Source organism: Nasonia vitripennis, chromosome 1, assembly GCF_009193385.2.
Source record: "Nasonia vitripennis strain AsymCx chromosome 1, Nvit_psr_1.1, whole genome shotgun sequence".
Taxonomy (NCBI): Eukaryota; Metazoa; Arthropoda; class Insecta; order Hymenoptera; family Pteromalidae; genus Nasonia; species Nasonia vitripennis.
In genome coordinates this window covers 8,995,459-9,018,007 of record NC_045757.1, presented here as the reverse complement: position 1 = coordinate 9,018,007, position 22,549 = coordinate 8,995,459, and the positions used below count along the sequence as shown (strand labels likewise).

The following is a 22,549-nucleotide window of genomic DNA, read 5'->3' as shown; positions in this document are numbered from 1 at the left end:
CGGAATAAGCGCGTATACGCACAATGACGCGCGCGGAAATCGTCCCCTTCCTCTTGGAGCGATTTACGCGGAAAAACGCGATTTTGCGGAAAGTCGAGCTTGGAACCGTGTGCGACTTGCGTAACGAGAGCCGACCGGTACCACCGGACACTTTGATGGTCGTCTGTGTGTGTGTGTGTGTGTGTGTGTGCATATAGGTGCGCTTGTTGAATGGTGTACCGGACAGAATGTTTTGGTAAATATCGACGAAGGCGAGGTGGTATGCGCGCTGTGTCAAAACATTCAACGATGTTGAACACCTGTACAGGTTTCCGATGTTGAAGCCTTTTCTCGTATTCGCACTAACTCTTTCGATTTACTTACTGCACGTTGCTAGTTAGTTGTCAAAACAGTAATGTAACGCTTTTAATGTATTGAATTTTTCAAGACCCCACACGCGTGTGTGCATTATTATACCGCACTGGCTGTTCGCCGTCAAAGGGTTAAAAGAGGTCAGAGCGACTCTCCATCACCTGCAAGAGGAGTCTATTTAAGTGTACGCGGCTATTCGACGTATTTAATGCGCTTCTCGGACATTGTTGTAACATATTTTTCCGGCTTTTGGCCAGAACAGATCGTTTCTCGCGCGCGGTGTCGTAAAATATGACACGCGGTCGTCCCAAAGCCGTTTTCTGGCTCCGCTTCGGTCTATTGTCATACATATACAGCTCAATAAAAGCGACGTCAATTATTTTTAATTTCTCTCCAGATATAACCAACGAACAGACTCTGATGTGAAAATAGCCCCGCGGAAGTAAATCAATTATCTCAAAATTGCGATTAAAGAAGGTGATCCGGTTGTCTCGTGATTCATAATATCAAGCGCATCGCGCGTTGGCAAGATACTCACCGTTTTCTCAACGAAAATTTCCCAACCAAGACACCTACTATACATTTAACACTTTCAGTGATCGGAGATAGCGAAAAAACACACGATGGCTTCTCTCGCTCTCGATCAATCCTCGATCGGACGTTCGTACAAATTCCCCGGGCCGTGCAGAAGAAGATCTCGGCGATCGATAAATCAATTAAAGTCGCGCACTCGTGACCGATCGATCTTGCGCTCGCCTATACATGCATGCAGCAGAAATTCGCGCTGTTTTTTCCATCTCACTCTCTTCTCGCGAGCGAGAGAAGAACAATGGGCCGGGCGAGGGATATGGGGAGCGTGGGCTCGGTTCCAAAAATTTATTGCACAACCGGGAGCTTAGCTCGATGACTCTTCTATAATAGTATCTTTAACCCTTTACCCAGTTACTCTCTACGGAATGGAGATTTGCGAGCGTGTATGACAATGGCCCGGAAATTTCGGCCGTTTGGTGTCGCTTTAAAGTACCGTAAGTTTATTTTTCTTCGCGCATCGGCTAGTATAATCGAATAGTTTTTGCCGCCTCTCGCTCTCTCCCCTGGGCCCATACTCGTCAAACTCGATCGACGGCAGTAAGATTGAGAAACTCGGTGAAAAGCTGCGCGCGCGGAATTTCACCTAGAATCGCATTCCTTAGGCGATACAGACTATCCGGTGAACTTAATTAAAGCTTCGCATTCTCCAACCGCTGCAGAAGTATACTCCTCTGATGAAACAGAAACACGACCCTTCTGATACAAACAATTTTCCAAGCGTCCCGACGCGTGTGATACGCAATCGAAACTTCAGCAATGATGAATCTTCCGAAGCCCAGTAAAAACAGCTATCGCAGCCACAACAACGAGATCGAGCCTCCGCCTCGCGTTATACTCTCTCACGTGGCTTCGCAAACGCAGACACGCGAGCGAACGAAGTAGATCTCAAACGCATTAAAAACTTTCCTCGCCGCTCCAAAACGGGGGACTACTACTGCGGCGCGATGCTGCTGCGGCAAAAAGAAAAGGAGAAACGAGAGGCTTTCCCCGCGTGCTTTTTATCGCGTTAACAAAGTGCAGAGGCACGTACACGAGGGGGAGCGGCTAGTCTTTTCCGCACGCGCGCGTATTTAGTCGAGGGGTGGTTGAGCCTTGCTTACGTGTGGTACGTTTTTACAAGGGTTTTTTTTTTAATCCCGAGAATATAACGTACGGCTTGCTCGGAAACGCCGCATTGTTTCGCCGAGTCCCGGTGATTTTTTCCGTGTGTACTGTACTGTAAGTGTTTTGCTCTGGGGTTAATTGAGTGCTAATTTACACAAGGTATTCACGCGTTTCTAAAGTTGCGCGAATTTTTGGCAAGCCTGAGTCGCGTCATCAGAGCCCAAATCTTCCTCCCGACAAAGTAATTCAAAACTCGTCCGCAGGCTTCATCGTCGTTTTCTTTTGAAAACCCTCACTTCCTTCTAACTTCCACACTGCAGCACATACACACACTACTGCTCGTTAAGCTGCGCGAAGCCCAACGCGTGTATAGTAAGTTCGTCGACGTGCTTAACTTGTGTATAGACGTAGACAACAAGCGACCGGCGATCTACAAAACTATCAGGCTGTAAGTTCAAAGAACCGTGGCTGTAGCACGCTGGCAAGCGAGAATCGAGCGATCTCGCAGTCGGTGTCGCGGCGGTGTATGCCAAGACTTGGTGGTGCCGCAGCTCTATAGGTGTGGAATGTTGATTTTCAGAACTGACGGGAAGAAGTATAAGCGAGAAGAAGGAGATGATGCGATTGGAGGAATTTCGGAGTTTATTTATATAAGAATGAATGATCGCCATCATGTGATTAAAAATGCAACACACGCATACGTGTCTCAGATAGTAGGGCTCGTTTGATAATCGGCGCACACGCGCTCGCCGGTATATAAATCGGTGTCTCTGGGCGTCGGACGTTGATATTCGGCACGCGACCGATTTCCCGTTCCTTACACCTTGTCGCAGGCCCAAAATGATTCTTCGAAATACCGTAAGATATATAATGCTGTGCCGGCTGAGGAACTCGTCGGTGATATCGGTCTGAACAAGTGAATTAAATTCTATGTTCAAATATCCCCATTCCGAGAAAAACTCTTGGCTTCGTCGATAATTGCCTCCCTTGACACCAGCACGTATCTAGCGTAGTGATAGTCGCTGATCTCCTGAATGTGTTCGGTACCACTCGATCGAATCTGAAGCCATCAGACTCGTAATATAGTAAAATCTCGTGTAATGTACTAAAACAATTGTCCCGTAATATCGATCTCGTCTAGAATTACACTGCGCTCTACCTCTACACCCAATCCCATCTTCCCTCGCCTTAAAAGTCCTTACAACTCCGCATTTAGAGCGGCCCGGCCGCGCATCGCAGGCACGAGGAACCGCATCGGAGAGAGAGTGCCTCGCGATCCATCGGCGCCGGACGGGCCGGAATTCCATCGGGAAAAACGCGCCCCACACTCGAATTAACTCTGTCTCTCTCTCTCCCGCTCTCTCTCTCTCTCTCTCTCTCTCTCTTCTAATCTATTTCCAACCTGGCCAACTTCTGCTCTACCGTTGTACGCCTCCTCTCGCCCTCTCGGCGAACGAGCTAATTGCAGTGCTTATGAATCAATAAGGGGGTTATTTCAAGCGCGCGCGAATATGGGCCAAACGTTCGCGACTCGTGTGTTTACACCAGAGCCGTAGCAGCGACGACCTATACTTGGGACTATTCGTCTCGAGAGCTATAGAGTTTTCGAGATGGCTACACGTCAGTGGCCGAAAGCCAGCGACGTGGATTCGCACGCGCATACTTCTCGATGCGGTGGATGACGATTTAATTACGAGAGACGGGATCATCTTTATTGCTTCCGCTTCCACGTCTTGCTTTACAAGCGCGAGTCTGCGGCGAAGAGAGAACTATAGAGGATAGGTTTAAATTGAGACAGCGTGGGCGTGGAAAATGACGATTTATCCGACTCGCCGATCGAATGAATGAGCGACAGTGTCGATCAAAGAAGCTTCTGTCGAGTCGGTATCGATGCGTTGGCTAATCCGAAGCAAGTTTTCCGAATAAAAATCATCACGATATCTCCGATTCGCTCTGTTCCAGGTAATGACACAGACTGAAGCGCACGAACGCGATCCAGCCGTAGTCGTAGCAGTAGCAGTAGCCCGCGCTGCCTAACGGACTTGCCGCCAGCGCGCGAGAAAATGGACCACCTGCAGCACCTGCAGCACCAGCAGAACCGGAAGCAGATGGTCTCGCCAGACGTGGCGCTGGCCAGCGAGGTCTTCGACCAGTTCTGCAACGCCACCACCCTCAAGTCCATCCTCGGGCACTTCCGACACCTCTGCGACCTCCTCAAGATTAAGCCGACGAACTTTCATCAGTTCTACCCGAAGCTCAAGTCCAAGCTCAGGTCGTGGAAGGCTCAGGCACTCTGGAAGAAGTTCGACCAGAGGGCCAATCACAAGTGCTACAACCGCGGCAAGGCATGCCTCAACACGAGGGTGAGTGCAGAGATTCTACTCTTCTCGAAGCTATGAAAGAAGAATTTTAACGCGCGTTCGCGAGACCTTGAAATCTCTTCCGTATACTCCGTGTTTAACTCTGATAAATAGCAGACGTTTACGAAGGATTTTACGACTGCCGCGTTGACTTTTCAATAAATTCGAAAATTCTCTCGCAGGTACTGATAATCGGGGGCGGGCCCTGCGGCATGCGCTCGGCGATCGAGGCCCAGCTCCTGGGCGCCAAGGTCGTGGTGGTGGAGAAGCGCGACCGGATGTCGCGGAACAACGTGCTCCACCTCTGGCCGTTCGTCATCCAGGACCTGCGCGGCCTCGGCGCCAAGAAGTTCTTCGGCAAATTCTGCGCCGGCTCGATCGACCACATCAGCATCAGGCAGCTGCAATGTATCCTCCTCAAGGTCGCCCTAATCCTCGGCGTCGAGTTCCACGAGAACGTCAGCTTCGAGCAGCTCGTGCCGCCGCCTGAAGATCAGGAGGGAGGAAGTGAGTAGTGGATAGAGATAGCTGTGCGCTGTGTGATTTTCGTGACGAAGGGAGAGATGACGGGCTTTGATGGCTTGTGCCAGGGGGAACGTTAATGAGCTTTCGGCGGGACGTCCGAGCTGTTGAAGCGAAAATTACTGATAAGCCGCTCTCTCTCTCTCTCTCTCTCTCTCTCTCTCTCTCTCTCTCTCTCTCTCTCTCTCTCTCTCTCTCTATGGAGACAAAACTTGCGTATTAATTATAATTTAGGAAGAAATTTCACGAGGCAAATTCGAATTCGCAGAAATCGGCTGGCGAGCGAAAACGGTGCCGGCCGACCACCCGGTCTCGCAGTACGAATTCGACGTGCTGATCGGCGCGGACGGCAAGCGCAACACCCTCGAGGGCTTCAAGCGCAAGGAATTCCGGGGCAAGCTCGCAATAGCCATCACCGCCAACTTCATCAACAAGCGCACCGAGGCCGAGGCCCGCGTCGAGGAGATCAGCGGCGTCGCCTTCATCTTCAATCAGAAGTTCTTCAAGGAGCTCTACTCCGAGACGGGCATCGATCTCGAGAACATCGTCTACTACAAGGACGACACGCACTACTTCGTCATGACTGCCAAGAAGCACAGCCTCATCGACAAGGGCGTCATTATCCAGGTGAATTTTGATTTCTTATATTATATCATTTTTATTTTCCAACGATTATCCGTAACGAGTACGGTCGACTGTGCAGGACCACGCAGACACGGCGAAGCTGCTGGCGAAGGAGAACGTCGACCGGGAGGCCCTGATGCTGTACGCGCGCGAAGCCGCCGAATTCTCCACCGAGTACCAGATGATGGACATGGAGTTCGCGGTGAACCACTACGGCCAGCCGGACGTCGCCATGTTCGACTTTACGTCGATGTACGCCGCGGAAAACGCGAGTCGGGTGCTCGAGCGACGAGGACACCGACTGCTCATGATCCTCGTCGGCGACAGTCTTCTCGAGGTGAATATTACTGTTATTAAAGAAAAGCGAACGATTATTATTCGCAAAGTGGATGCTAATTAACGCCACGACCTTCTTCCGCGCGAAACCATTTAAATCGCATTACACGTACAAAGACGAGCGAAAATGAAAGAGAAAACAAATGTTTCTTCGCAGCCTTTCTGGCCGACGGGTTCCGGTTGCGCCCGCGGCTTTCTCAGCTCAATGGACGCTTGCTGGGCCATCAAGGAATGGGGCGCCTCGCTTACGCCCCTCGAGGTGATAGCGGAGCGAGAATCCATTTACAGGCTGCTCGGGCAAACGACGCCCGAGAACCTCAACAGGGATTACGCTGCCTACACTCTGGACCCCCACACAAGGTCAGATTCATTTTCTTCTCTCATTTTATGCTTCTTTCTCTACGCCCGAGAGTTGCGCTGCTTATAAAATCATCGCGTTGAGCAAACTCGGGAGCGAGGCTCGTTATAGCATAGCCGCTTCGGTGTTTAATTGTATCGCATATAAAAATGCTTGCAGGTATCCGAATCTAAACGTGCGCTCTGTAACTTCGGCCCAAGTACGAAGTTTACTCGACACCGACGACCCGGAAACTTTCAAATTGTCGCCGGTGCAGACTGCCATCGACTTGCCCAAGAAGCGGAGGAGAAAAGGTAAATAAATTTAGCGTTTAACGTTTAATTGAATGCACTAAGTGGAATATTTAAAAAAGTAAATGACATAAATATTCTTTTGTCAGATTCACAAGTGCATCCGGACACGTTGCTGCACTGGCTGCAGCGGCAGGTCGCCTTATACGATGGCGTGCGTATCCACGACATGGGTGTCTCGTTCAAGAGCGGTCTGGCTATCGCCGCAATCATCCATCGCTACAGGCCCGATCTCATAGACTACCATGCTCTCAAGAAGGACGACCCCGTAACTAACAACCAGGTCGCCTTCGATATCCTCGAGAAGGAACTCGGCATCCCTGCGGTAAGTTTCTGCAGAGATAATCCGTCCACGACTATCAACTGTAAATTTAGTTATATACTCATCGTTAACGATCCAATTTACTCTAGATAATGACGGGCGAGGAGATGGTGCAGTGTGAGGTACCGGACAAGCTGACTATGTTCTCGTACCTGACACAGATTTACGAGGCGTTTCGTGGAGAAATACCACATATTAAACACCCGAAACTGGAACCAGAGACTGAGGACAGGCCTACGTTTTCACAAAAGCTGAGCGAACTCACGGCTGAGCAAAAGGCCCACCTACTCGGTCGAATAACGAAGCAGGACGTGCCGGGAACTCGAGCCAGGAGGTCGAGGCACGTCAACGAGAATCTGCCGCTGCCGATGGACAAGAAACCGTCCGCGGATACATTGGCGAGAAGGCACGCGCGTAAGAGGAGAAGCACCGAGAAGATGGGAGCTACTGTGGTGAGTTATTGAATTATAAGCGCAGATTTCTTTTTTAGAAATTTTTTCTCAGAGGTGGACTGATCGTTTTCACGAGAATCGATAGCATTCGTTGCTTCGTTAGTTTATTTAAATTTTGTTTGTAAACTGACATTTCTGAGAAGAACTTAGCCAACAAAAAATTGTTATCATCGCAGAGCAGCACAACTTTATTATGATGTGATAATTTTTTATCCATATTTTTACGATTTCTTTTTTTGTACAACTTCTTTTGTAAATGTTTAAACCTTAGTCACTTCGTTAAAGCTGGTCCACCTCTGATAAGTTCATTCGTTCCGAATGTCAAGTCGGCATAGTATCAAAGAGCATTACATTCAGGAAAGAAGATAAAAGAAAGTGTTATTATTCATTCTCTTCAGTCGAAGTGGCAGACGATGCTGTCTAGCATTTTTCGAGGAATATTGATATTGACGTTGTTCACTTCTGCTGGAGTTATCATCATTTTAATGAACAAGGAAACTCAATGATTGCGAAGTCTGTAATGAGTTCAAGTTAAGAAAATTATCACTCTCGAAAGTCAGTGACTGTGTAATAAAATTTACCGTTTTTAAATCTTACGTGTTCGAGCAGTCTTATTTCAGATATTGATTATATCCAATTTTTAACCATTAATCAAAGCTATGTGGACATGGTTATGGAAACGTTTGTTTGTCTGTCGATTGAAAAAAAAATTGTGTACGTCGTGCATTTATGAATACTTCATTTCTCGAAATAACTTCTTAGAACTGATTAAGTGTTGTATCGTATTTGCATGCGGTCTAGAAAGGTTCCAAAAGTTTTGTTCGTTTTGAATAACCAAGTACTTGGATAATCATAATTACAACAAATAATGTTGTCAAAAATTGAAGCAAAGCAGCATATGCATGCATGTACACGATTTTTTCTTGCAGAATCAAAGTAATTTAAGATATCTTTCAAAAATCATTATGAATCATTTGCACCCAAAATCAAATACTAAAATACAAAATAAATCATCACACAACTCAAACCAAAAGGAGGAGCGCACGCAGCGTCTCCAGGACATTGAGAAGAACCGCCTAGAGCGCATGTTGCGTCGCCAGTACCAGCGCAAACGCGCCACCCAGCAGTTCTACAAGAGTATGCAGATGCTCCAGGCAAACGCGAAGCGTGACAAAGACGAGCCCTTCGAGGACTACTCGATATTTTTGTATCGGCAGACTGCACCCGATTTCAAGGACCGCGTCAAAGACCTTGAGCAGAAAATACTCTACCCCGTAAGCCGATGCGTGGCTCCGAAATCGATGTTTTCTTTTCTTTGAGATTATTGTTGTGTATAAATTCACCAGATTGTGTAACAACCAACCGTCCTCTAGGATGATCTGACCGTGTTTTTAGCGTGATGACCTAACCGACCTAACATAACGTTTATGAAAGCTTGTGAGCATGGAGAGTACGTTAGAAGGCTTGATAAAGTCAACTCTTAATACTTAACGAACTTTATCGAACACTTCTATTGAACGATACTGTGATTCTGAATAATATGTATTGTTTGAGAAAAATGACTGAATTCTAGTTTATAAATTATTCAGAATCAAAGCTATTTTGTGTGGTGCAATTAATTTAAGCCCTTAAGCGCATTCTAGATGTCTTATCTTCGGCTACCTACTAAACTTTACTTACCACATAAGATGATTTAAAACATTTACCTTTTTGCAGTTTCCAAGTGTTTCATGTTTTCAACTAATCCAATGTTTATATTTGCGACAATTGTCCCCATGCCTTGTTTGCTTAGTGCAAATCGTGTAAATAACGAAAACATTGATAAATTTACAGGACCGAGAACCGAAACTCCACGCGGGCCACCATCGAGGCAGTATAGACGAAGGATTTTCCGGCAGGATAAAAAATATCGAGGAGAAACTGAAGGGAACCGCCGCTTCAGAAAAGAAACCCAAAGACTTATTGCGTGCTATCGGTACGTTTTCATCGCGTTTTTAGACTTGAAATGCGTTCACTGAATAACATTTTTTTAATTATTATTTGCATTGTGTGATCGATAGGTAAAATCGAGAAAACCGACTGGAACGTCAAGGAGATCGAAAAGAAAATCGAGGAGAACAAGATGGGTCGCGGTGTGCGTCACGATAGAGTTGAACGAGTGCCAAAGTGGAGTCGCGAGCAGGTTGGCTGAAAATTTTAAGAATTCGCATGTTGAGGGAAGAGGGTAGAAAATATGCACATAATTCATCCAAGCTTCGTAATAGCTAGAATTACTTTGAATCGAGGTGAAAATAATTAACCAAATACATGGATTATGTGCTGCAAACCTTAATAAGTGTTTAAAAAAACAAGTGATTTAGAAATTGTGCAAAAATGACGTAACGCTTTCTCCCCTTAAATTGTCGAAACTAACCCCCGCTTAAACAACCCAAAATGGCACGCAAGACGAGGATCCCCTCAGACAACTATATGCTTCATTCAGTTTTTAGCTCGGCAGACGAAGATGGAGAAGAAGGGCCGCGAGCCGATGGAGACGGACAGTAAGTACGCGGACATTGACAGTACCCTGAAGAGCATCGACCGCAAGATCAAAGAGGGTAATGTGCTCGGGCACAATAAGGTCTCGGCGATGGCCGAGCAGTTCGCCAATAAGAATCAGGAGGTCGCCGCCGCGGCATCCGCGGTCGAGCAGCCCAAGGTCCAGAGATCGGTAATTATTCTTTGGCAGTTGCAAAGGGAAAAAAATCGCATCACAGCCGCTCCATACTGCGTTTACTACACGACCTGTTGATCACTTACTTATTATGCTATTTATCTATCTTACTTCACTGCTCTGCTTTTGTATACAAGCTTGCTTCTTCTTTTTCTTTTTAGGGAGAGTGGGCTGGAGTTTTCCGGGCTAATCGCTTGAAAATTGTCGTGTTTTTCTCTGCTTGAACTATGCTTTTATTCGATTCAATGACTCTTTCTCTCAAGTAAGAGATAGCAATTCGTAGTTCAAATACTATAATGACATAGGGGCTTTCTAGAAACTGCTCTCTCTCCAGTGCACTCACCCGTTATGGGATACACTATTCTGTTTTATTCTTGCATTCGCCTTTTCTTTTTGAACTTACTCTGAAATCATGGTAGTGTCTCCTTAATTACAAAATAGATTGAAAGCTTTATCATCTTTATGTAACTTGATAGGATTAAGAAATGATTAGACTTTTTTATTTCTAATATTCGAAGGACATTATTGAGCATTCTTGTAAAGTTGTGTTTTTGAAATGTACTCATGTTAATTACATTTTTTATCTACAAGAGTGTATGTAGTTAAAGCATTGTGTAGTTTGTAGATTTATTTTTGTGTATTTACAAGTGAAAATAAAAAAATGCTGTTTTTAAAAATGTTGAATAAGAATATCGCGGATTTACGACACATATACTACATGTTAACGTATGCCCTCGCACATAATTTAGTTTTTGAGATGGTAAAAAGTATAGAGCATGGCTGCTGTTGTGGAGGAGAAGATACCTTGGTGCATTGCTTTAAACGATACCAAAAAGTTAATTATTCAACGATTTTTTGTCCATTCATTCGCGCTGCTTCTGTCATCTGCCAATAGAATTATCGATAAAATAAGCTTACCCTCGATGTATCGCCTCAAACATCTTAGTATTAATAACTTGATGTCGATCGATGCTGGACTACCGTCAATTTTTTTATTACTCTTTAGTTTATGGTAATATTGGATACTTCACTTTATTTATGTTTTAGTCAAGGTGTTCCCTGTATAATAACAATACCTAGCGCATTATTGAAACGTGCTTTGTTGTTTGAGTTGAAACAGACGACAATTATAATTTTAATCTTTCAATCTTTGGATTATACTAATGCATAATTAGCTTTTATTAATAACGCAATAAACTAATATAAAAATTAATTAATTACTTAACACAAATTCGATAATTTCAAATGATTACGTACTCCAGCAAGGATTAAGTTTCACGTAACTAACAATAGTTTCATAGTTTAAATAACAACTGTATACAGTCACATCATCATCATTGCTATAATAATAAAAATAACGCATTATGCTCACCAATTCAAAATAAAATTAAACAAAAGCACGTTTTATGTTTCACTGCAACTTCTTCATAGTACATTTGTTCGGTTGTGTGAGATTAATTTATTCTCATTCGCACCAATTCATGTTTTCACAGTTAATACCCGATTGAATACATTTTCAGAACTCAAAGGCAGCAATAACCTTGCCAGCCCAGGGCGGCTCGGAGATGTGCCATTTCTGCGACAAACGCGTCTACCTGATGGAACGTCTCACCGCCGAGGGAAAGTCCTTCCATCGCGGCTGCTTCCGCTGTGAATACTGCTCGACTTCGTTACGAATAGGTACGAAGAAGCACGAAAAATTACAAAACATTTGTCGAGATGTGAATACGTATCAATTGGAAATTTATTTTCTAGGAAATCATACGTTTGATAGAGATAAGAATGGCGGGCGGTTTTATTGTACTCAACACTTTGGTCTGCCAGGAACCATGAAGACTAGAATAGAAAAGAAGAAAGCTCCCCTTACGAATAAAGAGAATATACCACAGACGTCCAATAATCATAAGGCACAGGATAAGGTATGGGTGTATTCTATGTAAACAGACTTATAAAGTAAAGAATACACTTTAAATAAAATGTTTAACCAAACCACTTTTTATGCATCTTTCAGGCTAAAATATCATTGGAGGGCATCTCGGGACTGGACCTGCTCGATCGCGGCCAGACGCCTGAGCGCATAGAGTTCGAAAATCTTGCGGGCATATCGGACGCCGAGGAGGCTCAGAGCATAATGGACGAGGACGAATGGACGGACCGCAATTTCGGACCCTCGGCCGCCGAGATGGGCTCCAGTGATGACATCTCCGACATGAGGTATGTTCATGCAGTTTTTTTCATGCAGATGTAATCGTGAAATATTGCACGTCACGTCGGACGTGGAATAAGCATGTATTTTAATTAAGTTGAGAGAAATATTTCTCTCTCGAGCATGACAGAATTTTACTCGCGTATATATTATATCTTTGAAATTTCAACTTCCTAATCTGTTAAAACTTTGAACAATTATTTTTTGCTTTCAATATTCACGATAAGCTCGTCTATGGAGAAATGTAATATCGCAGGTGATGAATAAAAATGTGATTACCTGAACGAGCTCTATTCGTGTCAGTAAATCTGCAAGTCTTGAATTTTCAATCGATATCCTAATATACTCGCCGTATCGTGCATGAAATCTGTAGGCTAAAAAGTCGTGCTTTCTTTTACAGCGATTCGGATGATGATAACGAAGTCTTCGAGGAGGCTATCGATCAGCCTCTGACGACGGAGGGAACATTGGAGCTTGCGAAAAATTGGACTCTCCGCTACTCGCATCCGCATCCTGCGGCAGCTCACTCCGACACGGGAAGCAACGAGTACGAAGATTCTAGTGACGAGTATACGAGTACAGGTAAATTATTTTCACATTCTTATTATGATTTTTATACTTTATTTTATACGTTATCCCAAAAACTATTGTTTAAACTTTGCAGAGGAAGACAGCCATACAGCGACGGAGGACGAGGAGGACGTTCGAGCTCGCGAGCTCCGCAAGAAGGAGGTCTGGTTGCAGGTGCCGCCGCGCAGCAGTGATACCGAGACCGGCTCCGAGACCGAGGTGAAACACTCTCAAACCTCTACAAATAATACCGATCACGGTCATGATATTAATAATCATAATAACAGTGTAGTCGTCCAAGACGCATCTCCGTCCATGATCTTCGAAAAAACGAGCGTAAATCCGGGTAGCAATAATCACGAATCGAACGGCATCGCGAGCGTCGATTTCGAGAGCGAACCGCGCGCGGAACGTTTGATCACTCAAATTGAAATTACGGAACCCACTGATACGCCTGCTGTTAAGGTAGAAAATGGTGGTCCTAGTCCTAGTCCTAGCCTTAATCAGTTGCCGGATGCGATACCCATGTATGAGAGCGAGTCTGGAAGTCAGAAGAGTCTCGAGGTAATAGGGGCTTTGAGTAGCAACAATAATAGCAACGGTAACATCAATTTACCTGATCTCATTACGTCGTCACCGAAGCTCAGCAGAAATTCATCGCGATCGTCCATACTATCCGACGCTCAGTCCTTTGCTTCGTTGGAGGATCTATCCATGAAGGACGAGGATGCCTCTGAAAAATCACTGACGGTGAGGATAGCTTCGCCAGACAATTCCTGGCTTGAGGTGGAGGAAGTACTAAATAAACCGGAATCAACATTAGCCCAGCCTGTGCTGATGGTCACTGCACCAACACCTACAACCGAAAGACCACCAGACAGTAAGCTGATAGAAACAGCGAAGTTGGTGGTTCCAAAGGAAAAGTCGCCGATGCGGCAAGAATCGGCGTCAGAAAGCCCAACGTCTTTCGATAATTTAATTCTCGAGCTAAGGCAAAGGAAGGCGAAGAACAAGGCCGAAGCTGAAGCAAAGGAAGCACTCAAGCCACTGGCACCCGAAACGGCTAAGAAACATATGAGCAAGTATTTCGATATGAAGATGAAAAAAGGTAAGGCGGAGAAGGAGAAGAAGGTTTTGAAGAAACAGGAATCGGTTAAGGAGGGTGAATCTGAGGAAAATCCGGATGTTAAAGTTGTGCAACTGCAGATGAAGTCAAAGGTATCTGATAAAGTCGACAAGAAAGACATGCTCAAGTACTTTAGTGGAGGCAGTTTCGAGAGGAGAACCAGCGCCGCCGATATCAAAGTAGAGAAAGAGAATGGATTGCCGCAAATTGAGAAAGCGGAGACAAAAGCACCTGAAGATGATAACCTTGAGATAGACATTCTGGAGAGTCTCAATGGCGAAGATTTAGAAATTGACGAGATTGAACGCGAATTCAATGAGATTGAGCGTCAGAACAAGACCAACTTGGAACTCTTAGAGTCTGTAAATATAAGCGAACCTCTGTCGAATATCGAAACAGATCTGTTCAATGACAGTGTGACAACTGAAGTTGAAAGTCCTAAGGAACAAAGCATTTTACTTAATGATCTATTAAAGGATCACGAGACTGGTGAAAATAAACTAATTAATGATAATACCACTAATGTTATCAATGAAGAAATTAATAGCAACGGTAAAGCAAACAACGGTTATCCGGTTGATCTGATACCTGAAATAGATGTGGACTTGACTGCCTTAGAAGAGGAAAAGAAACTATTCGACGAGCGATTAAACGCTAACCACACAGAAAATAACGACCGTCCTCCAGAAGAATCACCGCCTTTACAAACCGAAGCTCTTAAAGATCACACAAACCTCAACGGCAACCCCATCGAGGAAATCTCCGAAATCGTCCTAGACTCGGAGGCCATCGTTCCAAAAGCTCCGCCACTACCACCGAAACCCCTCAGCTCCTCCAAACGTCCCGTATCCACGATCATCCCTCCCGAAAAGCTCTCCATCAAAAAGATCATAGTCAAAGAGCAAGAGCTCCTGCCCGTCCGCATAACCGAGATCAAGCCCCAGCGTCTCAGCGCCTACGTCACCTCGACCGAGGACACGCCGAAAGCTCCAGCTTGCCGAAGACCCTCCCAGGAGAACCTGTCCTCTCTTTCGCAGCCGTCCTCCCCGACACCCCCCGCGCGCAAGCTCGATTTGACCAAGACTCTGAGCACGAGGCTGCGAAAGCACTCGGGCTCCGAGTCGCCGCTCTCCAAGTCGACGCTCAGCTCGCCGCTGCCCGCGAGGAAGAAAAACGGACTCCTCGGCAAAAAGTCCGATGCCCACGGCTCCTTCAAGAGCGTGGACAACGCGCGCTCCAAGAAGGACAAGTGCGTCATATCGTGATGAGTGCGAGAGTGACTTTACTCTGAGGGCTAGTTTCTCTGAATTTTTTTTTAGTGAAGAGGGCGGTTATTTTTAAGAGAACCGGTGATTCTTAGACTGACTGCTTCGAGGATAGACTGAAAGTACCGGGATTGTCCCAGTGAGAGTTCTAACGTCATTCATCATCGCATTAATAGTTAGAGCGTACGTCTAGTTATCATTACACGTTTTGCAGAGCGAACAGTGAAATATCAGTGACGCGTCAGTTCTAGTCATTGCATTGAAATTAGGAAATAGAATTTTAGTTTTCGGAGTCGTTCACTGAAAAAAATTTAGAAAACATGCCGCAGAGTACCAGACGCGAAATCATATATGTTGTATTGTATACCGGTGAGAGCAGCGAGTATGCGTGTGTTGTTATATATTACCGATGCGAACGTCGATGGACGAGATGGTATATTCTTTTTATCGTTAAAAAAATGACATTGTTTACTTTATTATTGACTTTACTCCTGAGAGACTGTGTGAGATTTTATTTAAATAAAGGTCAAAGAAAAACGTGAAAAAAAATGAGAGGGTTAAAAATTTATGGCTGATGGTGATTAGCGAACATTTGTCCCACATTCCACTGCATTTGTTTGTCATTATATATTAATCGAGAAAGATAAAAACACGTTCGTGCATACACGAGCGAGATCCCCCCCGTTCGGAAAGGGAAAGAGAAAGAGATCATGTCGATATAAGGTAAAGGACATATTGTATTTACGAATGACGTGTGAACTAATCTTCGAATTACGATTCTAACAGTCACTCAAACTGAATTAATACTCGTATGTGTTTGTTTAAAGTGCTTCAGCTCTCACAATTGGCAATTTTTTATATCATGTAATCGTATACATCATTCTATTACCACCAGCCATGACTTTATTAATGTTTTTAGCACCTCGAAGGCGAGCATTACCGAACTTTTAACATTTTTATCGATGAGTTTGTCAGCTCGTGTGTGTCTTCGGTAATGTTCGTGGTCGGGACTATCGACGACCATCATCCAAAATCTCGCGGAGGCGAATACTGCCTTCCGGATAGAAAACAAAAACCGAGTAAAAATTTTCATAACGTCTTTTTTTCTAACTCGTTTTCCGCTCTCTAAAAGTGTTCAATAACAATCTTACCGTCGTTCTTTTATACGATATAAACTGCTTAGTTGTGCGGACTCTAGGATGTATACCCCACACTGCTGTCATTAAAAGCATCTAGTTAAACAATCAGTGGCATACCTCCATCATGTGTCATCCAATATCGGTATACATCGAAGCACTGAACCTGTTCTTAACAAACGCTGTGATATACTTTGTTTCAATGACAATAAGTGTCAATTTTTTTGTTTCACATAAATGTGGTGAATAATTTATTGTACGGGTAAATTTTTATGATTTGTTATATTATCTTTTGTTCACGTTCCACGAAGCTTTCACAAACGACCGCTAATGATTTCTCACGAATACATCAACTTTATTTCTCACCGCACGGACTACTTTTTTCAATACCGCAATCGATTACGATTTTTTGCTTATTGTTTGCACATTATCAAATCAGTTCTCTCACTTATTTCGCTTTGAACGTTATAGCCAAATTTTGAAATATTCACTTGCATAGTTCTTTTATCATAGCCAAGCGATTTGATTCAACTGTATATTGTACACGGGTGCGACGATTGTTTGTATATCGACGATTTGAATACGCTATCTCTGTTATAATTATCAAAATCTAAAAAAAGAAATTACAATAACGAAGAGCGTACAAGGTATCAATGATGAAATCAAACTACCTGTTTCTTCCCTACTTGGAAATTTTACTTCAACTAATCCAATAAAACTGAATGCTACGTTAAAAACATTAATCCCTTGGTCTACTGAGAATAGACTCTCCGAATCTCTCACACGTATTTTACTCTTGAAAATCAACCAGAGATTCAGAGAGTCCAAAGCCCTGGCATAAAGCAGCTCACTGTACCGAAAAAAGAAAAAATGTCTCTTCAACTCTTTCCTTCTACTCCGCAGATCGCATCGGACGAGGAGTCATCGGAGGAGAGCGAGGAAAACTCGGCAACGGAGATCTCAACCGACTCGGAGTTCGAGCACGACGGCACGACGCCGACGCAGCACGGTATGCCTCACATCAATGACTCGTTCGTCAGGAAGACCAGAGGCGACTACGCCGAGCCGAAAAAGGTCCAGGTGAAGAGCAAGATACTGTGGCCCGCGGGAGTGTCCTCCGTCAACGGCAACGTCGCCAAGAACAACGAGAACAGCAATAAGAAGCAGCATACGGTGCGTTACGTTCAGATTTTCGTTCGAGTTTTTCTATAGAGTTTGAAAAGCAATTGAAAATATACGTATGGTTACAGAAGCAACAACAGCAGACGTCAAAGCTGAACGCCTTGAACGAGCGACCGAGCAACGCCAAGAATCGCGAGCCAAGCAACGAGCTCAACTCGAACCTCACGAGCATCACTCAGAACTCCAAGATCATCACCTCGACTCCACTTATCAACCCGCGTAAGGGAGATTATCTGCTGAACCGAACGCACTCGACCGAGGGCATCGCCTCGAAGCTCTCCCTTGAGCTGAAGAAACGTTACCTCTTGGGCGGCTCGGGTCTCGGTGGCTCGGTCATGAAGTCCGGATCGACGTCGAACGTCGACACGCGACTGAGGAACCTCAGCGACGCCATATCCCAGCACCAGAAGCTTCTGAACCCCGCACCGGAGCCTAGTCCTACTATGCAAGCGTTCCTCCAGGGACAGAACAAATTGAGGACCGGAAGTACCGGAGGAAACCAGCCGGCGATCTCGCCGCTCTCACCGTCGGTGCTTTTCGGCTCCTCGTCGCCCGTCAAAGCCTTTCCATTCGAGAGAAAGGCTGCCCCGAGTTTGAACTCCACTGCCGGTAAGTTTTTCGAAGGTAAACTTGACTGTGTTTAAATACATGCTGTGTCACACCTTAACTTGGTAATTTGTCACTTAGCAAACTTCAACGCCAAAAACGTCCAATTACCAGATCTAATAAAGGAAACGAGCAATCTTAAAGACCTCGAAGTCGCCAAACCGCTGCCGTCCAAGCCCGCAATAATCGAGGAGAAGCCCTCGCCTACGGAGCCATCCGAACCGCCCAAAGAACCTGATATAACGTCCCTGAAAATCGAAACGCCCACACCGACCGTCGAGACGAGAACCGTCGAAGATGTGCCCTATCAGAACGGCGATACTGCGCAGAGCAATCAAAACGACCTCGAAATGAGACCGCGAAGTCCGCTGCACGAGACCTCGATAATCGTACCCGATATCGACTGGAAGAAGACGAAGCAAGAGAACGAACAGCCGGAAAAGCTCGCGCGGACTCTCGGCGGAGAAAACGATATCGACAGTAGCGACACCTCCAGCGAGGACTCCGACGAGTTGGACAGCGACTCATTGTCCACGAGCGATGGTGAGGAGGAAGAGCAAGCGAATAAGCTCAAGCAAACGATTCCTCTCTCTCCTCCGAGACTTCAGATCCACAGCACCGAGGGTGATCTGCTGCTCGACGCGCAGGTCGAGAAACACCACGAGGATGGAATGACCTTCGAGCCTGACTCCATCGAGTGTTCCTACCTCCTCGAAGACCCCAACAGACCACCCTCTCATCCACCTTCGCCTCCACCAACCGCGCCTCTCATCTTGCCACCATCGCTGAAGGAGCTTGAGTCCGTCAACACAAGTCTCAAGCAGCTGCAGCTTCAAGATGAACGCAGAGGTAGCCTAAGCCCGACGACAACGTCGCGCGCCTCCAGCAAGAACGACGACTCCGAGGAGAACGACGTGACGACCGCCGCTTACACCGAGACCGAGTTCTCCGAGTGGGCGCGCGATGGCGACGACCTTGTTTCCGAGGATTTGCGCGACGTCGAGTACGACATGAACCCCGAATTCCAAGGTAAGGGCAAGCGACCCTCCAACGACCGTATGCTCGCCAGGATGGCCAATGGCGAAGATCTGACGGACGTAGAGTTGGACTACTCCCAGGAGGAGATGAACGCCGACAGAACGAACACACAGTATCCCAGCACCATCGCTTCAAAGATGCTTGCGAACGGGGAGGAAGATATCGGCTTTATGGATACGGACAACGAGAGCCTGCTGGACGAGGACAGCCTGAAGGAGGTGTCGAGGCCGAAGAACCGCGGTTACATCGAGTTCGTGAACTTCAAGGCGCCGCAGACGCCCGTCAAATTGTCATCCGGTAAAAGCAACGCGCCGATCGCTAAAAGCGAGCTAGAGTACGACGATGCCTCGGACGCCCAGACACCCTGTTGCGAGGACAACGTTATCGAATTCGCGCCGATCACGATGGATGACGTTCGCGACAGGCTGAGGCACAATCAAAACGGTCACGTTGTCAATGGAAATGGGAACATGGTCTGTCAGATTAAGATCGCCGACTGCGAGAAGGACGATCACGCGCTCGAGGTCGTGAACAAGGATCTGATGAGTCTTTCGATGGAGGAGGACAGCTTGTTGATCGTCGAGCCGGCTGAAGACACTACCACCAGTGAGGTGGTGACTATATTGGCCAGTCCGAATAATCCTACGGGTGGAAGCATTGTGAGCTGTTCCAAGAACGAGGATACGACCACGAGCGAGAACACCAAGACACCCGAACCTGGTAAAAATTTGCTTATCTATGAAACTTCAGTGAGTAGTCTTATTTTACTGTAATCGAATTATTTCATTTATTTATGAATTACTTCAGCTCCAACGTTTGAATACATCAACAAATCTCACGACGACGCCAACAACCCGGATTATCTCGAGTATGTGAAACGCCTACAATCCCGCATCGCTGAATTCAGCAACGCTAAGGACTCTATCGACATTCGCAAATCCAAACGCAAGAGCTCGAAGCCTTCCACACTGCAGACCCGCACCGCCGAGATGATTGCCGAGGAAATAAAGTGTCAGGCGACCACAGCTGGCTTGGGTAACGGTCTCAACTCCCCTGCGACATCTCGTAAACTAGAGGAGATAACTCGCGAAAGGACCAAGCAGAAGAGTCTCATACAGGACTTGTTGATGGACAAACTTGAGGCCCACAAGCAGAAATCCGCTGAGAAGAAAGCAAAACGTGCGGCCAGAACTGCTTCGTTTACTCGACTAACTAGCAGTCCGCCCATGAGGCCACCCGAAACACCAACTAATTTCGTGCCAGCTTCGATCGGCGATGGCACGCCGCAAAACAATTCGGCGAAGGGAGTTGGAGAGATCAAGACCCAAGGTATTTTGAGAGTATTTGGATCGTTGTGAGAGTTGGCTGTGAAAAAGGCTTCTGCTGTTTTGAATAGAATAAGTGAAAGTGTTTGCGGTATTTTGTGAAGAATGGCGTGATGCCTTGAAACTTAAGCTAAAGTTTATTTCTTCTGTATGGAAATAATTCTTATAGCTTCATTGAAAACAAATTATTGTATGTGTTAGTGTGAATGTGTAAGGTAAGAGAGGATTGTTCTGCATGTGAGCATTGTGTAAATGAGAAGCTGAATAAAATACGCGAATAAATGAAGCGTATTAGACTTGACTATTTCAAATATTTTCAATTTTACAATATTTTAAAACTCTTTTATGAAATTCTTAATCAAAGGCCAAACGAACGGTGAGCGACCGCTGTCCATCTTTCGCGCAATGATTATGGATGATTCAGTCTTCGACAAATCTGCCCAGCAGCTCGACGATTCCGTCTTCACGACCCCTTCTAAAGCCAGTAGTGCCATGAATTCGGAGTCCCGCGCTGAGATTGACTTCAAGACCCCTATAGCTCCTCCTCGTTTCAAGCACGAGGAGGCGCGCAAAACGGCGGAAAAAGCTCGACAAGATGCTCGAGAGCGCGCACGGCTCAAAAGTGACGAGGACTTGGGTTTGAGTCCAGAGGACCGTATCAAGGAATTGCGCATGAAAGTCTCGCGACGACAGCTCAAGTCCGAAACAGACGGCGATACGCCCGCCAAGTCGGTTACCAAACGATACAGCTTCGGCCTGCATAAATCTCCCTCGGGACTACACAACAAACTGCAGACGAGCAAGAGCACCGATAACGTCAAGGCGATGGCGGCTCGACGTGCCAATAGCTCGTCCTCGGGTCAGGAAAGTTCCGTTACCGCTAAGAGCCTCGACGAGTTGTTGGGTTCATCGGATTCGCCTAAGGAGGAAGTGCAGAAGAGAGACAAGTCGAAGAAGCCTAAGGACCCGGAGAGAAGGAAGAGTATTATTCAGGCGGTCTCAGATTTTTTCAAGAAGAAAGATTCATTGTCACCTCCGGGAAAAGATGGGAGCAACAACAAGCTTTCCATGTTCCGGCTAACACCCAAGTCAAAGGAGAAGGGAAAGGTGAGTAAAGAGAGAGCGGGTGATCGTGGCCGCCCTGGTGATATACGACGAGAGTAAGGAGGATGCTCAATGGATTGAGAACACATTTGAATAAAAGTAGATGATTCTCTAAGATTAATGAGCTTGATGAAGCAAGTTTATTATTCCTAAAGCTTAATACAAATGTTACTATTGAAATTAAGCATCTTCAATGGACAGAAAGTGCGCAATCTAAAGAACATCCTCCATTGAATGAAAGGCGTTATATTATTGTGTTTAAAAGATGCTAAAATTCTATGACAGCGAGAAAGAAATTGTAAAAGCAGTAAGATATTACTCTTATCAATTTGTGTTGAATCGATGGTACTGAAAAAGTTTGGTTTCAATCTTGTCATAGAATACTATAGCGCTTGTTCTAGGCACTCGCTTTGCACGCAAAACGTTCAATTCACCAGGGCGGAACGTCGAAAAAATGAGACATAGAGCATATTTTTTCATTTTTTTTCCACCGAGCAGAGGCTGTTTAAATTCCGAAATTACGTTTTAACTTATTTTAACGTGTTTCAGTTGTTTAAATCGTATTCGGATGGGTCAGATGTAAGCAATTTATAATACGTAGTCGTTGAACACTTTATCTATTATTTGCTCCAGTATACTTCAATTCGCTAGTTTTTAATTGCAGGTATTTTTTCGTTTAGGCTTTAATTTTGTCGTGTGTAACAAATTTTGCACTACCATATAATGCCTACAAACATACTGATAAATATTTAATTACCAATTCACACAGGCAACCCTTTGTTCAATTAATTTTATTTATACGATGTAGCTGCTAAAGCGCAAACAAAAACCAGCAACAGTCAAGAAGTAACAACAATAATATTATTTTTATAAATGTAATATTTTACAGACAAACAATTTGAATACTTATATAAATTACTGTTTTTATTTTAAAAAATGACCACACGACGAAAGACTATTAACGCTTC

At 45.3% G+C, this 22,549-nt stretch overlaps 1 protein-coding gene across 13 annotated transcripts in view; it reads left to right on the top strand.

Moving 5' to 3' along the window:
* The window catches only part of LOC100120752 (F-actin-monooxygenase Mical), a 62,154-nt gene that overhangs the window by 34,245 nt on the left and 5,360 nt on the right, over positions 1-22,549 (top strand). For 8 of the 13 annotated variants that reach the window (XR_004227333.2, XR_004345185.1, XM_031928104.2 and 5 more), the window contains 23 exons: positions 4,009-4,409; positions 4,589-4,913; positions 5,197-5,555; positions 5,632-5,889; positions 6,046-6,248; positions 6,406-6,539; positions 6,626-6,861; positions 6,948-7,310; positions 8,345-8,584; positions 9,144-9,285; positions 9,371-9,492; positions 9,793-10,020; positions 11,544-11,703; positions 11,779-11,942; positions 12,035-12,237; positions 12,630-12,811; positions 12,894-13,018; positions 17,230-17,499; positions 17,577-18,117; positions 18,196-19,872; positions 19,960-20,481; positions 20,842-21,584; positions 22,131-22,160. Coding sequence is in view for 10 of the 13 variants with exons in the window: in XM_031928104.2 (XP_031783964.1) it covers positions 4,110-4,409; positions 4,589-4,913; positions 5,197-5,555; positions 5,632-5,889; positions 6,046-6,248; positions 6,406-6,539; positions 6,626-6,861; positions 6,948-7,310; positions 8,345-8,584; positions 9,144-9,285; positions 9,371-9,492; positions 9,793-10,020; positions 11,544-11,703; positions 11,779-11,942; positions 12,035-12,237; positions 12,630-12,811; positions 12,894-13,018; positions 17,230-17,499; positions 17,577-18,117; positions 18,196-19,872; positions 19,960-20,481; positions 20,842-21,584; positions 22,131-22,160 (7,527 nt within the window). In the remaining 3 variants the exon portion in view is untranslated. Of the gene's footprint in view, positions 1-4,008; positions 4,410-4,588; positions 4,914-5,196; positions 5,556-5,631; positions 5,890-6,045; positions 6,249-6,405; positions 6,540-6,625; positions 6,862-6,947; positions 7,311-8,344; positions 8,585-9,143; positions 9,286-9,370; positions 9,493-9,792; positions 10,021-11,543; positions 11,704-11,778; positions 11,943-12,034; positions 12,238-12,629; positions 12,812-12,893; positions 13,019-17,229; positions 17,500-17,576; positions 18,118-18,195; positions 19,873-19,959; positions 20,482-20,841; positions 21,585-22,130; positions 22,246-22,549 lie in introns of all 13 variants that reach the window. The other 5 variants (XM_032601488.1, XM_031928102.1, XM_032601482.1 and 2 more) reach the window with 3 other exon arrangements.